Below are 16,301 nucleotides of genomic sequence, written 5' to 3'. Positions count from 1 at the left end.
CATTGCCTAATGATCTTGCTATAATAGTTTTTTGTTTTGTTTTAAGGATTCTTTACGTTGCTACAGCCTGTACTGATTAATTTTGATTTTTTGGTTTTCAACTCTAGGAGTCTCTACCACCCGTCCAGTTTGACTGGAGTAGCAGTGGCCTTACTAACCCTTTAGATGGTACGTCTCTCCGTAGAGCCTCTAGCACCAGAGCTAGAGTTAAGAAAGCTACAAAGTTCAGACAAACTTCTCTCTGCTGATTTCCTTTTTTGTTTGAACATAACTTCTTATTCTTATCTTTGGAAATTCAGGCTTTCTTTCTGAATAGTAATTGCTCAAAAAACAAAAAAACAAAAAAACAGCTGTTACTGTTATTAACAGTATTATTAATGTCCAAATTCAGGTAGCAGTAGCTAGGTAAAATTTTGATTTCTTTATCTTACGTAAAAAGCTTCTTTATTTTTTACAATATCTAAGTAGTTTAAATGATATTTTAGGTAGGACCAGTTCACTTGAAATGTGTTTCTGTAGTTTTAATTTGTGGAATTTTCTTGGATGCAAAGTCTTGTGGCTAGAGGCTGCTTAAAAAAAGCACAAAGCACAATTATATAACCAAAAACAATGTGCAAATAGATCCATATTTATTGACTCAAAGTAGTTTTCAGATTTAATAATATTTTATAGAGCACTTATTATGCAAATGGAAAATGAATGATTTTCATGATCTTTTTCTAAAATTTATCTCAACGTACTAGTAGGTAGTTGTAGAAATAATTGGTTTCTCTCATGGCTTTAAGAGAAAATCCTAAAAAAGGAATAACTTATTCTAGTAATGTGGGTCTTTCAAATGCTACTTTTCCAGTGTGTTGACACCACAAATTTTAATTGGATCTTAAGATACAATTACCCTTATTCCTTACACTTCATAAGTTATTTGAGCCATTGTCTAATACACCTGTCACTCTATCAGCTTTACCTTAGGCTGGGGGTCCTAGGACATGGAAAGCATCCAATTGAATACAGTGCTGAAGGAAAGCCTGGATGCACCTTTTGCTGTTGTCTGGTGTCTTATTCAGTCAAATCATCATGCTTTTTATTAACAAACAACTTCTTTAAAAATGTATACTATTTCTGATTACTGTTTCAGAGTTAAAGGGGAACAGTACAGCTTGAGGTTGCACATCAGGGTAGGGCAGTTATGACATTCCTTCTTAATTTTAATTTAGACCAAGTTAATGTATTGGTGTGTGTCCTGAAACTGACAACTTTGTCACTTTTTAAAAATCATTAATTAGAAACCAACATTACTAACATGGAAGATTGATTTGGGCATGTACAGTGACTTAATGTTGGGTTGAGATTAAAGTATTGTTTCCCTTTAACGGGTACACTTTCCCCTTGGTCTTTCTGGTATGGCTTCGAGTTTTGATTGAAAGAACTGAACTCCTAACTAAAACCTTACTAAGTGTTAAATTATTTACTTTGTACATGAGAAAATGTACATTGGATTAAACTGTTACTTTAGAAATGTCCTTAGTAATGAAAAACTAATACTGTACACATTGTTTTAATGTTGATTTTAAAATGTGTAATGACTACTAATTATAACCTGCATGTTCAAGTGTGTGTCTTACCCCTTTTTACACATAACCCCTCCTCCCTTGGCTTACCTTCTGTGTGGCTGCCCACCAACACGGTCACTGAATTTCAAGCTAGTGGAGGTTCCACTCTTCTGAACCTTGATTTCTTTGGGCCCGTGGATGACAGTAGCTCTAGCAGCAGCACCACAATCCCAGGTCAGCAGAGTGTTCAAACCACAATTCTAGTTTAATTACTAAAAAGCATGACCACACCACGTGACTTTCCTATAAACAAGGAAACGAGTAGATTGTATTCTCTCTAATATCTTTCTGATACTTTTCTTTTATCTGTCTATTGTTATTTCCTAGTATCTGATTATAACAACTGACTTCTGTGAAATGTGTCTTAAAGAAAGCTTTCTAAGTGTAATATTCAGAGCTGAAAGTAATTTCTAGGAGTAAAATGGCCCTAATGTCCTTAGTTAAAAGCGGGGTTTGTGGGTTTTTTTTTTTTCCTGTAAATGGAAAATGTGGTATTTTATATGCTTATTTTTACAAGCATATTCTATAAAGCCATTTGAGAAAATACAGGTTTAGAGATATAAGAATATTTTAGTATACAAAGATGACTTTACGTTGTAGTGCCTGTGATAATAGAACCTTTACAAGTTCTAGCATTCAGTTAGTTGTTTATTACTGCTAAGTGTATAATTAGATTCCAAAATGTTAGTCTAGCACTTAGTTATATATAGGTCCCACATAGAACTATTCTGTAGTTTTCATGTAGCTCTTACATAGAAAGTATTCTGTTAGTTTTCCATGAAGAAAAAAATGTTACAGAAGCTAATAGTAGAAAATAACTGCTATGAGATATTAAAAGCTAGAAATTAAAACTTACTGGAGTGCCTGTTAAATTAATGTTCAGCCCTGCGAAGTTCAGTTTTTTGACCAAAGGACTAATGTACTTTGTCATTTTCTAACTGAATAAAAGATTAAAATATAATGGCATTTTTATGTTTACATTTTATTCAATATAATTTTAATGAGTCCCTGTCATCCCACTTTGTGATCTGGTAATCATGCCCATTGATCACCAGACAGCTGTTGGGGTGCTATATAGATGCTGATGCCCAGAATGCATAGCGAGGATCCCTCTCCATCCCCACTAGCAGTCAGTTACACAGCCAGCCTGTGTCCTGAGAATTTGCTGGTTTTGTTCTATTCCACTTGAATATACCACCCTCTTCCAGCAGTTTAGGAACCATGGTGGGAAATGGGGGAGACCATACAAGTCAGATAAGGGTGAGCCTGGAAGCCAGAACAGCCTTCTCCAAAATCTGGTTATGGAAAACTGATCCTACTGTAAGGAAGTTCTAAGGCCATTTGGTAGAATGACTGGATTTCTCAAACCTAAGCCCCTGGTTATCATTTTCGTTATTTCTGAGATTTTGTAAGCATATGAAAAACCAATCTGTGTCTGGTTTTGACTTCCAAATGATATTTTACTGTTTACTCAAGTTACTTCTAAATACATTTGAGCTATCAAATGACCTGGGTGAGCCTAATTAGCTGTTTTTAATACTTAATTGGGGGAAGAAAAGACAACCAAAAACTTGTGTATCAGTTTCCTCATTACTGTGTTCCTAAGAATGAAATACCAAGCTCCCATTTTTAATTTGCTCTCAGATTTGTTTTGTCATGAACCATACTGTAATTTACATGAGGTCACTATTTTTGGACACCTAAAACCTGGTTTAAACTTAATTCTTCGTTACATTTCAAACTCAGTTGAAAACCATTCATAACACAAATAATCTCACCATATAAAGAAGTACAGAAATCACCTGATAACCAGGCTCAGTATACACAACTTTGAGAAGAGCAAGTGGTTTCAGAAGCTTAGAGCTGTAATAGAAGTGAAATTAGCATGCTCAAATGCGGTCCTCATTACTTTGGAACCTTTTAAATAATTTTGTTCCATATTTTCATTAGTATGCTCTAGTTGCTGTGTAAACTTGATTACTATAAATTTGCTTTGGCTTCTTTTTATTGCTATTGGGTTTTGTTAAAACTTACCATCAAGCTACAGGTATCAGCACCTTTCTCAGTATTCCATTTCACCACTTGCTTGCACTTTTTCTGACTTGTTTCTGGGAAAGTCATTTTGTCTTACTTAGCTTGCGATTATTTAATTATTTTGTGTGTGAGAATTAGGAGGTTGGCATAGAACTTGGTTGGCTAGCTTTATAGTTATTTATACTATGCCTCATTAAGGTTCTGTAAAGTAAAAAAAGAAGAAAACAAAAAGAAAAAACAAGCAAACTCTTCCATTAAAAAAAATTACTCCAATTTTTAGTGTAGAATAGTTATCTTGTTTTTGAAAAATACATAGTCCTGGTACTTTTCCTTTTTTTTTTGTGATGGTCATTGTTTTGGGGTGGGGCGGTGGGTGTTGTCTCTCTCTCTCTCTCTCTCTCTCTCTCTCTCTCTCTCTCTCTCTCTTTTATTTCCCACTTTATTCTTTGACAGCCAAATGGCCAGTATTTTATAAACCCAACCAAATTTTTACTACCACTTTCCTGTTGCCAGTCGAAATGCAGTTGTTTACTCTGCATTATATATTAGACATCAGCTTAAATTTTGTGGTTACTTGGAATCCAACCTTTCACAGTGGAGGAAGGAGGTACTTTGGGTTCATTTGGTCCCTTACAGGCATCTACGATTAGATTTTAATTGAAACCTACATACTTCTAGAAATACTAATAAAAGGCCTTGTTAAGTATATTTTGAAACTGTACCTTAATGAAATATTAAGAACTTGGGAGAGTCAACAAACATTTTCTATAGCCTTCCTCCCTTGTTGGACATAACTGTGGAAGCTGCTTTTGCTTGTTTGATTTCTGTAAACATCTGAGATCTGTTTTTACATCTGCTAGTCATCTGCAAAGGTGGTTAATAGAAGGCAGTTCCTGATTTTTTTTTCTTACCCTTAAAATATCTTAAAAGGAGGAAACTTATAACATCAGTATTTATGTAACTTTATCTGCTGATCTTCAGAACTTTTTAGGAATAATAAGTAAAAATTGATGAAACTGTAAGATATTCTTCCTTACAATCTGCTTTTCTCTTATTCTGAAACTACTAAACTTTTTATCTCCAGTAACTTGCTGGTACCAAAGAGAGTATAGGATTAATAGGTTTTTTATTTGAGTCTTTATTATCCAACATTTAGCCTGAATCAAAAATATCTAATTGTTCTTTTCAGTGTTTTTATAGTCATTGTTATTTAATATAAATCTATAGTCAAGGGAAATATAAAAATATATGTGCATATTTTAGTGAAGTCAGATGGAGAATTTTTATAGACTTTTATAATCTCTCTGACCTCATCTTTATTTTGAATTATTTAAACAAGATCAGATATGAGACCATAGAAATATAATTAACCCTTGAGACAGTTTTCATTTTGTCTAAAAGTTGTGCTTTTATTATATTTTTCTGGGAATATTAACCCTCCTTCTTACCTGAAGAAAAAAACAATGTGGTATATAATTTATTATTAGTAATAATTTGATGCTTTGAGTAATGCTTCATGTCCTCATGGTCAGAATATATTTAACTGAGTCATTTACCATGTTTGAGACTTCCTGTTAGCTTCCAAATCTTTTGGTGAGGAGTAAAGTAATGGAGAAAAGATGGTTGGAGAGGGAGAGGGAAGTTCCAAAATGAGGTTAACCAGTACATTTGAACATTGAAATGTCATGTAACAAACGTGAACTCTATGAAACATGGATAACTTTTATCGCTAACTAATCTAAAATTGAGGGAGTTTTCCATAGCAGATAGAAATTTTAGAAATAATTGCGTGATAGCCACTACCTAAATGTTAGATTAAGGCTAAAGTACTTTCCTACTTCATAAAAACTCTGAAACATGGAATCTCTAATGTAAAAAATAAATTCAATACTACAGTAGTCTAAAGATGTGCTATGCTTGGAAAAGACTCAGATGTTTACAGAATAATTGCCTTTTGCATCTTGGACTGTAGCTAATTGAGTAACCTATTGCAGCTTGCCATCACTGACTATCATTTTATACTATAAGGTGTGGATCCAGAGTTGTATGAGTTAACAACTTCTAAGCTGGAAATCTCCACCTCAAGCCTCAAAGTGACTGATGCATTTGCAAGACTCATGTCCACAGTAGAGAAGACAAGCACATCTACCAGGTAAACAACTAGGGTTCATTACACCCTATTTTGAATTCTGTGTTTAACAAAACTGCCTAAATGGGAAAGCGAATAAGTTGACAGTATTTCAATATTAAATGTGTATTAAAATTCATGTTGTATTTATAAAAATCAATAGATGCCTAATTCCAGAAAACAGTTATCAAACTATGTTTAATATGAACTTTATTAGAGCAGAGCTATTTCATAAGAGCCTGGAAAGGGCTGACAGATATGTTTTTCTCTTTTTTATTCCACCCTCCAAACTTCAGAGAGGAGAATTCTAATTAAGTATTGAGACCATAAGCCATTGTAGAAATAGTCCCTCTTTCTCTTCGTAACCATTGAGATGATCGTCTGTGGGAACCCACTTTCACACTCCCAGAGTCATTTAGGTTCATCTTTTGAGTCCTGGCTTAAGATGGAGTAGGGGATGCTACTATTTTATTTTCTTCATTTTTCCTGATATGCAGCACCTCTGATTTGGGATGTGAAGGCTTGCTTTGCCAGGCTTTCTGGGAGGCCAGGGGCGTGGCCTTTAGAAAAGCAGTTCTCTCTCAGTGTCGGAACCAGATAGAAGGATTGTCACTTGGGCCTTGTGTTTAGGATTCAGGAAACCTTTAGGTTTACACAATTTAGCGCTGGAATAATAAGCCATTGCTTTGACATGTGAGCCGTAAGAATAGGCCAGTTCCTAATAAGAAGTAGTCATTGCGAACCAGGAAATCACTACTGCAAGAGCAAATTCTGGTTGATAGGCATACTGACTCTGCTGTCCCAAATCCATTCTTCATCAGCATCTTCAAGTGGAAATCTTCTATCTGTTAGCTGCCCACTTTGGCAGAAGTATTATAACCCTTAGTCCTAAATAAAAACGTTCCTCTTGTCAGGTTCAGATTTATCTTTTGAATCAGTTCTTCTATAGAAAAGCATCCTTATAAAAAGCCTTTTTGGGGGGTTCTTGGGTGGCTCAGTCTGTTAAGCATCTGACTCTTGATTTCAGCTCAGGTCATGATCTCAAGGTCATGAGATTCAGCCTTGCATCAGGCTCCCCACCCAGCATGGAGATTCTCTCTGTCTGTCTCCTTCTCGCTACTGCTTACTCTAAAAAAAAAAAAAAAAAAAAAAAAAAAAAAAATATATATATATATATATATATATATATATATATATATATATATCTCCTTTTTTTCTTGTGAATAATAAATGCTTACCTGTCTTAAAACTTTGGCTTGAGTTTATCACATTGCCTTTCAAACTGTATTTTGTGCTTAAATATCCATTCATTCAATAGATATTTTTTATTACTGATATTTATAATTATATAAGAGCATTATTGTAATTGTGGATACCCTTAGCTTTTCCCTAAAATAAACTTACAGCATGCACGCACATTTCCTTTCATCCACAGATTTTCTCTATTCTCATTGTTCCTATTTCTTTGTAGTAATGCCTCCTGACACTGTTAAAGCCTCCTGTTAAGTGAACCTACTTGTAAATGAAGCCTCTCTGGATTCTTTTTGCTTGCTTTCTAATTTTTTCTTTTCTCAAAGCATATTTACAAGTCAAAATTCTTCTCATACAAATCTCGTCCATTATTTCTTCTATATATGTTAGCCAAATGCTACCTTTGACCTAAAAAAAAAAAATACTGATGCTTTTATTGTTTGGGCTTTCCCCTGCTTATTTTTAGGACAGTCTTTTCTAAGGACAGTCCTACTGTTTCCTTACCTTTTTTTCTCTGCAATCTCACTGAATGAACTATAGTAGAGTCCCAGTGATCAGAATTCTGTCTTTGTGCCATTAGGAGGAGCTCTAAACCACATTTTTAACTTGCTTGCTCTTCTTTTTAACTCATCCTTGAAACATCCCTTGTACACCAGGGAACTTTTTTAACTCTTATTACTTTTAAGAAGTTACTTTCATTATTTCCCTTACTCTGTACCATTATGGAATGAACTAAAACTATCGTGTGTATCCTAAGGTTAGTGTTGTAACTTTGAGAGCATTGAATTGCTCTCTAGTATCTATCCAGCTTCATGTTTAATACACAACAAATTGAGGGGTGCCTGGGTGGGTCAGTCAGTTAAGCATCCAATTTTGGCTCAGGTCATGATTTTGTGGTTCATAGGTTTGAGTCCCGTCCCCCCTCCGCCCCGTCTGTACTGACAGCTCAGAGCCTGGAGCCTGCTTCAGATTCTATGTCTCCCTCTCTCTCTGCCCCTTCCCCGCTTGCTGTCTGTCTCTCAAAAATAAATAAACATTAAAAAAAAAAAATTCAACAAATTGAGAAGAAAAGGAGTTGCCAGCTTTGTATTCCTCAACTTTGAGGATTTAGTTATTTGAAAATGGTAAGAAATGCAAATATTGACAAGTCTTACAATTAGAAGGTAATCCTGTAAGATGTCCTCATGAATGATTCCCAGTCGTACAGGGAAAAGAAAAGGGGATGGCAGGTATCATTTCAGAAAATTTCGGAGTCTTTGTTGTTTTACGTTTTGTTTTTCTTTTTGTTTTTGAATAAAATAAACTACAGGAAGTAAAGCTCAGCAAAACCTTCTTGGCTATTGACAGTACACAGAAGATAGAGTGACTATAAGGCACGAGAGGGTTAAGAAACTGTGGTACATGTAGAGGAATTTGAGGTGTAACAAACAGCATTCTCTTTTTTAAGTGGTTTTGCATATGTAAGAAAAAAGTGACTTTTCACTTTTTAAAGAAATACGAGTTCTTAGTTTTAAAACAGTTCCATCTTCTTGCTCACCTTTTCTAATATAGAGAAAAATTTCTCCCTTATCTGAATCAGTGGGTGGCCACCTAGCTAGTAGCCACAGACCTCTAACTCAGGTTTATAGAAGCCAAACTAGTTGCCAAAAGGGGTACATACATCTTTTTTCTTTTTAATCTTTTAATTGAGATAGCCACATACCATAAAATCCATTGGTTTTTAGTGTGTTCACAGCATGGCACAACCGTTGCCACTGTCTAATTCCAGAACATATTTTTCACCCCAGAGAGAAACTCCATACTCATTAGCAGTTACTCCCTATCTGCCACTTTTCCCAGCCCCTGACATCCACTAATCTGCCTTCTGTCTCCAGGAATTTGCCTATTCTGATTCTTTCGTATAAATGGACTCCTAGAGTATGTGACATTTTGTATCTGGTTGCTTTCATTGAACATGTTTTCAAGTTCAGCCATGCTGTTGTGTGTATCAGTACTTTTCATTCCTTTTTATAGCTGCATAATATTCCTTTGTGTGATTACACCACATTTTCTTTATCCATTAATCAATTGATAGATACTTGGGCTGTTTCACTTTTTAACTATTCTGAGTAATGCTGCTGTGAGCATTCGTGTCCAAGTTCTAGTGTGGACAGATGTTTTCAATTTTCTTGGGAGTGGAACTGCCGAGTCATATGTTTAACTTTTTGAGGAACTGCCGAACTATTTTCCGTAGTAGTGGCACCATCTTACATTCCTTCCGGTAATATATAAGAATTCTAGTTTCGCTGCATTCTCACTGACTTTGTGATGATAGCCATCCCAGAAACCATTGCCTACTTCAAGGTCAGAAAGATTTATACCTAGGGTTTTTTCTGAGTTTCGTACCTTCAACTCTTAACATTTGGGCCTTTGATTCATTTTGATTTAATATTTGAATGTGGTGTGAGATAGGAGTCCAGCTTCATTCTTTTACATGTGGATAGCCCATACTGATGAGAAGACTGTTTTTCACCCTATTGATGGTCTTGGCACCCTTGTTGAGTTTGTTTCTAGACTCTCAGTTGCATTCCACTGACAAAAGGGTAAATCTTAGCTAAAGAATATAAATCAAAATTAGGTCACTGCTTTTGGACTTGAAAAAAGTTCGTGATACAACTTTTATTTTCAAATTCTCAAGCATTTTCTTCCTATATGCTAAAAAATAAAACTAGATCACATCAGTGCACATTGAGTACAGATGAATACACAGACTATGAACTCTGTAAACTTTGTTCAATTTCCTGTTGCCTCCGAGAAGTGCCTCTGAAGTAAGTCTATTGGTAAAAAGCCTGGAGTCATCTTTACCAACCATTTCTTGGGTGGAAGCTTCTACTTTGCTTTCCTTTCCCACTCCCCAACTGCACTCCACGAAGGAGAAAGTCCGTTTAGGTATAATTTTGTCTGTTCCTGTTTTTGACAACCATTTATCGTTACAGAAGCAGTAAGGTAAGGTAGATTATATAGAAAGTTAGAAAATGCATACAAAAAGTTAAAACTTAGCTTCACATTCTTACCACTCAGGTCATCGGTATAACTCCTTCTTTCAGATAGTGTATTCTTTCAGATAATTTTCTATGGAAACATATACGTATGTGTGGTGTTTTAACCAAAAGTGAGGTTTTCTGGTCCATACTGAATTGAACCTACCCTTGCAGTCTCTGATCTCCATCTGTCCACTTCATATTTTTATTCCATATGATACCAAGGCTATATTCAGATATCCCCTCAATTGAATATTGGTTTTAACAAAGCAGAGAATGATTGTACCTGGCCATTATGGCTCCCAAATCTCCTTTAATATGGTTTATCTACCACCATCCCTTTTGTTTGTTTTCAGTTTTAACACTAGCTTATTAAAAAGATCAGTCTAGGTGTCCTGTAGAACGTCTCAACTTCTGCATTTTATCTGTTGGCTTCCTTCAAGTAGTATTTAATATTTTTCTCTATTCCCCTTATTTCCTGTAAGCTTTAGAAATGATATCCACAAATTACTATATTATACTATATGAACTCAGGTAAAGCGTTTTGACTGGTAAACGGCACAGGTGTTGAACCACATCAGAAGATGCGTAATATCTAGTTGACTCCATCATTAGTGATGCTAAGATTGAGTGTTGGTGAGAGGCTGGCCTTTTCCATTATGCACTTCCAGTCTTTCACTTTGAGACTAAAAATGAACTATCCGGGGGGTGAGGTGCACCTGGGTGCTCAGTTGAGCATCCAACTCTTGATTTCAGTTCAGATCATGATCTCACAGTTGTGGGATCGAGCCCCATGTCAGGCTCTGCACTGGGTGTAGAGCCTGTTTGGGATTCTCTCTCTCCCTCTCTCTGCCACTCCCACTCATACACACACACTCAAAATAAATTAACATTTAAAAAAGATGAACTATCTGGTTTTTCTTCACCAGATATCCACCTAAGAATTTTGCTGTCGTTTAAATGCAATTAAAAATGTAGATTTGGGGGCACCTGGGTGGTTCAGTCAGTTAAGCATCAGATTTTGGCTCATGTCATGATCTCACCATCGGTGAGTTCAAGCCCCACATTGGGCTCTCTGCTGACAGCTCAGAGCCTGGAACCCAGTTTGTGCTGTGTCTCCCTCCCTCTCAGCACCTCTCCCGCTCATACTCTTTCTCTCCTTCAAAAATAGACATTTTTTAAAAGTGTAGATTTTAATCAGAAAATACTAGATTGCTATTCCATTCTTCTGAGAAACCCTAGAACTGAGTATTGGTTGATCTGATGGTTTCAGTGTGCTTGAAGCTCGACCCCCTATTGAAGAACTTTGGTCCTAAAATTCTGATGTTTGATTTTTCAGTCATTCTATTAAGTCTTTTAATTTCAGCCTGATTTCAAAAGTGATTAACAGAAAAGTCTAGGTATGAAATAAAGGCCTGTATCTTTCTTGTCTTGCTTCATCTCCTGACTTCTGTTCCCCGTCCCAAAGAACATATTTAGGTGGAAGAAATAACTTGTCACACCTAATATAGTACCAACTATCCTTTACCATAAAAGAAAATTGGGCTTTTTAAAGTCAACAATTTAAAAATGAACTTTGGCCTAAAATTAATATCTGTATGACTACAACTATTCTTTCAATATATTTAATGTCCTGGAAAAAATAAAGGTTGGCTTAGAATCACGTGCTCAATTTGAGCCACGTTTGAGGCTCACTTGTGTTTCTGCACCTCACCAGCTGGGAGGCCCCGGGTCAAAAAGAGTTCTTCCTGTGTTAGGCACTAACCCTCTCACCTCTAGTAGCAGGGGTCAGTGTAATAAAATGTCCTCCATCTACAGTACCCATAGGATTTGGAGATTCCCCCTCTCCCCAAGTATGTCCTGCCATTCTCCACGTCTGTGGAGTATGTCCATTGTCCATGTCCACAACTGGCTCCCGTGCTGCTTTGGGACCTGCTCTGTCTGTCCCGGTGGGGCTGAAACTGGGTGTTTTTGAGGTGAAGGCTTTCTCTCCTGGAATTCCCCATGGGGGATTAAGAAAGCCTGAGGTTAAAATGACTTACAAGGTCTTGTGCCAGACATACTTTGTTTTATGTTGAAGTAATTTTGGTAGTTTCGCAGGGGGTCAGGGGGAAATCCAGTTGGGTGAAGTTTTATTAGGGCTCTGGCATTATATTTCAGCTTAGTAACATCTTAAAAGGGTGCCTGGGCAGTAGATGCTTCCAGCCTTAAGCAAATCTGTGGGCCGTGCGTAGGTCCGTGTGAATATCTACAGGGACGTGCCTGGCTGCAATGGGCATACATAAGAAGGGCGTCCGTCTTTGTGAGCGACTCAGCAGCTGGCGGAGGAAGCACACAGCACAAAGCTGTTAGGAAGTTCGGGACCTGATAGAGGAAGTCCCCACAGATCGCTGTCTGCCTTGGGAGTGGATTTTCTCCCATTTGACCTACAGCAAAGTCGCATCAACACACTTCTCTGTTTTCATTTGTCAATAGGAAACCGAAAAGAGAAGAGCACCTGAGTGAAGAAGCCATCAAGGTGATCGCTAGCCTTCCTGACTTAACGTTCATGCATGCCAAGGTGTTGATGTTCCCAGCCACGTTAACACCTTCCACAAGGTCCCAAGAGAAAGCAGACTGATAACCGATGTGAATTGGACACTTTCAATTGCTTTTCCTTTCCTCCAGCCCTTCCCTACTATCAAAAGCATACCTGCTCTAATTAAAAAAATAATAATAATAAAAAAAAAAAAATTCAGCTGATTTGTTGGTAAGCCGCACTAGAAAGGTATACATAGTAATGTATATTTATTTACATACTGAAGTCCTAAATTTATATTAGAAAAAATGTAAATAATCGGGGGTGAACATTTTTGAAGATTTATTCTTTTTGTGTTGCTGGGGTGTATACATTTATGTCTTTGTGAAATACACTGGTGGTGTCCTTCTTACAAAACTTTTGAAATAAAAAAAAATTAAAAACTCAAATCTCCACTGTCTGTGAAATCCCCTTCAGTCTTTTCAGATTGCATTGAATGTTCTATTAATTTTTCATATCATATGTTGAATTACTTTTGCTATCATAAATAAGCTCCAAAGTGTCCATTTAATTTTTTTTTTTTTTTTCCAATTTTACGTGTGGTGGGTTTGTTTCAGATCTGGCTTTTGTTAATATTTTTGCGCCTTTTTTTTTTTTTTTTTTTTTTTTTTAATCTTTTCAATCTGGCATATTGCTATTTGACCTTTTGCGAGGTACTTAATTGACTGCTGTTTTGTTGTAGGGTATGGATCATTGTCAGAACTTGATTGGAGGGGTTTAAAGAGATTGTGTCTGTTTTAAATCAGTTTGGTTGGAGAAGGACCAAATTATATGAATGTCTTACAATGAAATTTACTTGTTTTAATGATTTTGTTTTATCGTACCACTATTTTTTGAGGATTTTGCACAGTGTAAAATGACATAATCATAGATTGCTATGGTTTAGGCTGTATATACAGTAAAAACTATGGGTTTTAAATGTTTGGGGAAATTCCTATGGAAAAAAGAAAGACATGTAGAGGAACCTCTAACAAGGTGAATGTGCATGCCCAGGTCTTTTGAGATTTCAGTGTGTAAATTTCCTTTTAGCTTACACAAAAATAAAATAATTTAAAAGAAATTTAGCATTGTGTTTTTGTACTTTGGTATCTGAGGGAAAATGTAATGAGTTTGGATATGAAATTTTATTCCATGTTAATGTATTTCAATCCAGAGGAAATCATTTGGTAGGGCTTCCGCTTTTTGAAACCAGAAGGAATTAGAATCTGGCCCACAGGAACTGGGTCAGTACTAAGCTGAGCTGTTTTTATGTAGAACATGAGATCATAAAAGAAATTCCCATGATTCACTATAATATATCTTCAACAGAATTGGCAAGGTTAAATAAGGATTTATAGGGAATTTTTTTCTTTTCTAGGAAATACATGCTTGATGATGATGTGAGAAAATTCCTAAAACGTTATTTTTAAATGCTGTTATTAGATATTGCTCCCACAGAGTCACATGACCTATTTCATTAGAAACAGGCAGGCAGCCCGACCCCAATTGTACCTCGTGTGCTGTGGGAATGTTCTGTGGGACCCTGTGCCCCTCCCTCGATGACAGACTCGGGTGCTGCCAGTTTATCACAAAGGCCGTCGGAACCGTCGGTGAGTATGACGGAAGTGTGGCCTGGGGTAGCCGTGCCTGTCCAGTCCATCTCCCACCATGCATCCAACCTTGGGGTTTCTTTGTGTTTTGTTTTTGTTTTGTCTGTCTTTTCGAAGAAGCCTTTGTTTCAGAATAGGCACAAGTCTTTTGCCCGGTGGCCCTTCTGAATGGAAGGGTAACAATATTCCTCAGCAGAACTTCGTATGTGTCAGTGATTGAAGCCTAAAAGCCCTAAAGGGCCGCTTCTACAGCACATTGCAACTACCCTGTACTGGCAACCTTCACCAACGTTAAGTTCACGGCCCATTTATTAGCTGCGCTACTGTGAGAGTCAATTGACTTGTCTTAGCCTTCATTTAAAAATGGGAATGATAGGGGCGCCTGGGTGCCTCAGTCGGTCCAGTGTTCAAGTTCAGCTCAGGTCATGATCTCACGGTTTGTGGGTTCGAGCCCTGTGTCGGGCTTTGGCTGACAGCCTAGAGCCTGCTTGGGATTCTCTGTCTCCCTCTCTTTCTGCCCTTCTCGTCATGCTCTCTCTCAAAAATGAAAAAAATTTTTTAAAAATGTATTTTTTTAATAGGAATTATACTACCTTCCTGTGGGGTTGTTGTATTAAATAGTAAGCAAAATGTGTCACATGAGGATAGAATCAGTAAGTGAATGTAGAGTTAGCAAAACCTGTGATGGCTGGAGTCCCCATAGATTCAAGAAGCAATCACAGGAGAAAGGATCATGGAAAATAACAAGTTATTGCATAATTTAGAAAAAGTCAAGGGGCAGGGGCCCCTGGGTGGCTCAGTCGGTTGGGCATCTGACTTCAGCTCAGGTCATGATCTCGCAGTTAGGTTCGTGAGTTCGAGCCCTGCATTGGGCTCTGTGCTGACAGCTCAGCCTGGAGCTTGCTTCGGATTCTGTGTCTTCTCTCTCTGCCCCTCCTCGGCTCATCGTCTGTCTCTCCCAAAAATAAATATTAAAAAAAAAAAGAGTCAAGGGTTCCCTGGGTGGCTCAGTCAGTTAGGCATCCTTTCTCAGCTCAGGTCATGATCTCAGTTTGTGAGTTCAAGCCCTGTTTCGGGCTGTCTGCTGTCAGCGTGAAGCCCGCTTTGGATCTTCTATCCCCTCCCCCCCCCCCCCCCCCCCGTCTCTGTCCCTCCCCTGCTTGTGCACAGCACGCTCTTTCTCTCTCTCAAAAATAAACATTTAAAATAAAACAGAAATAGAAACGGTCAAGTGAACCTTCCTCATGAAAGTGACTCTGCTTTAATGACACACAGAATGGATATTTCATCTTAGAACCACTTGTTGGGAAAACTGAAAGTGACTCTGCTTTAATGACACACAGAATGGATATTTCATCTTAGAACCACTTGTTGGTAAACCAGTTTTCCCTTTTGTTGGTCCCATTGGCCTTCGATGCTTTAATCACAACAGGCACATCCGTACTGGATTATCATAGGTTAAAGTCTCGCCTTGACCAGAAGTACTTGCACCAAACCAGGACTTAAATTGTGCCAGAAGGCAGTAGCGGTGGCCGGTGTGGAAAGAGCCCAAAGCGTCTCTACGGGTCTCAGCTAAGGGAGGGCTCGTTGGCTGCAAACGGCAGCTGACCATCGGTCTTTCTCAAAGTTAAGCAGGAGAACCCTGCAGAGTTGAGAAGAAACCAAGGAGGCAGACCCCCTAAAAGCCAAATCACACAGAGTGGAGACTGATTTAACCATCAGCTTTGCGTTCTCAACACCTTAAAGCCAGCTCAACTCCTCCCCTAGCATCTCGTTTCACTTGATGGCCAAATGCAAGTAGCCATACATAAGCTCCCATTTAATCCGAGCCAGAGTGGGAAGTATAGGAGGAATGTCCCTAAACTGAGTCATGTCACTACTATTTTTGTGAGTCATTCTTTTATATAGAAACTTGTTCTTCCCTCCACATGATTATCGTGTTCTTTATTTAGATCTTGTCATCTTTTCCTTCCCTCATGTTTCTTGAATCAGGATTAGGCTTGGCTGTGAGTAGCAAAAACCCAAAATACTGCATTTCATGTAATAAGATTCATACTTCTGTCACATCTGAACTTATCTGAAATTGGAACG

General features: G+C 37.5%; 1 protein-coding gene across 5 annotated transcripts in view; it reads left to right on the top strand.

Moving 5' to 3' along the window:
- Window positions 1–12,776, top strand: part of AFTPH (aftiphilin) — a 66,678-nt gene extending 53,902 nt beyond the window's left edge. For 3 of the 5 annotated variants that reach the window (XM_060604557.2, XM_060604563.2, XM_060604571.3), the window contains 4 exons: window positions 108–168; window positions 1,701–1,784; window positions 5,673–5,796; window positions 12,519–12,776. In XM_060604557.2, the coding sequence (XP_060460540.1) occupies window positions 108–168; window positions 1,701–1,784; window positions 5,673–5,796; window positions 12,519–12,663 (414 nt within the window). In that variant the 3' untranslated portion in view covers window positions 12,664–12,776. The remainder of the gene's footprint in view (window positions 1–107; window positions 169–1,700; window positions 1,785–5,672; window positions 5,797–12,518) is intronic. The other 2 variants (XM_060604578.2, XR_009601884.2) reach the window with 2 other exon arrangements.
- Window positions 12,777–16,301: the final 3,525 nt, after the last annotated feature.

Source organism: Panthera onca, chromosome A3, assembly GCF_046562875.1.
Source record: "Panthera onca isolate mPanOnc1 chromosome A3, mPanOnc1 haplotype 2, whole genome shotgun sequence".
Taxonomy (NCBI): domain Eukaryota; kingdom Metazoa; phylum Chordata; class Mammalia; order Carnivora; family Felidae; genus Panthera; species Panthera onca.
This window is presented reverse-complemented; position numbering and strand designations above follow the sequence as displayed.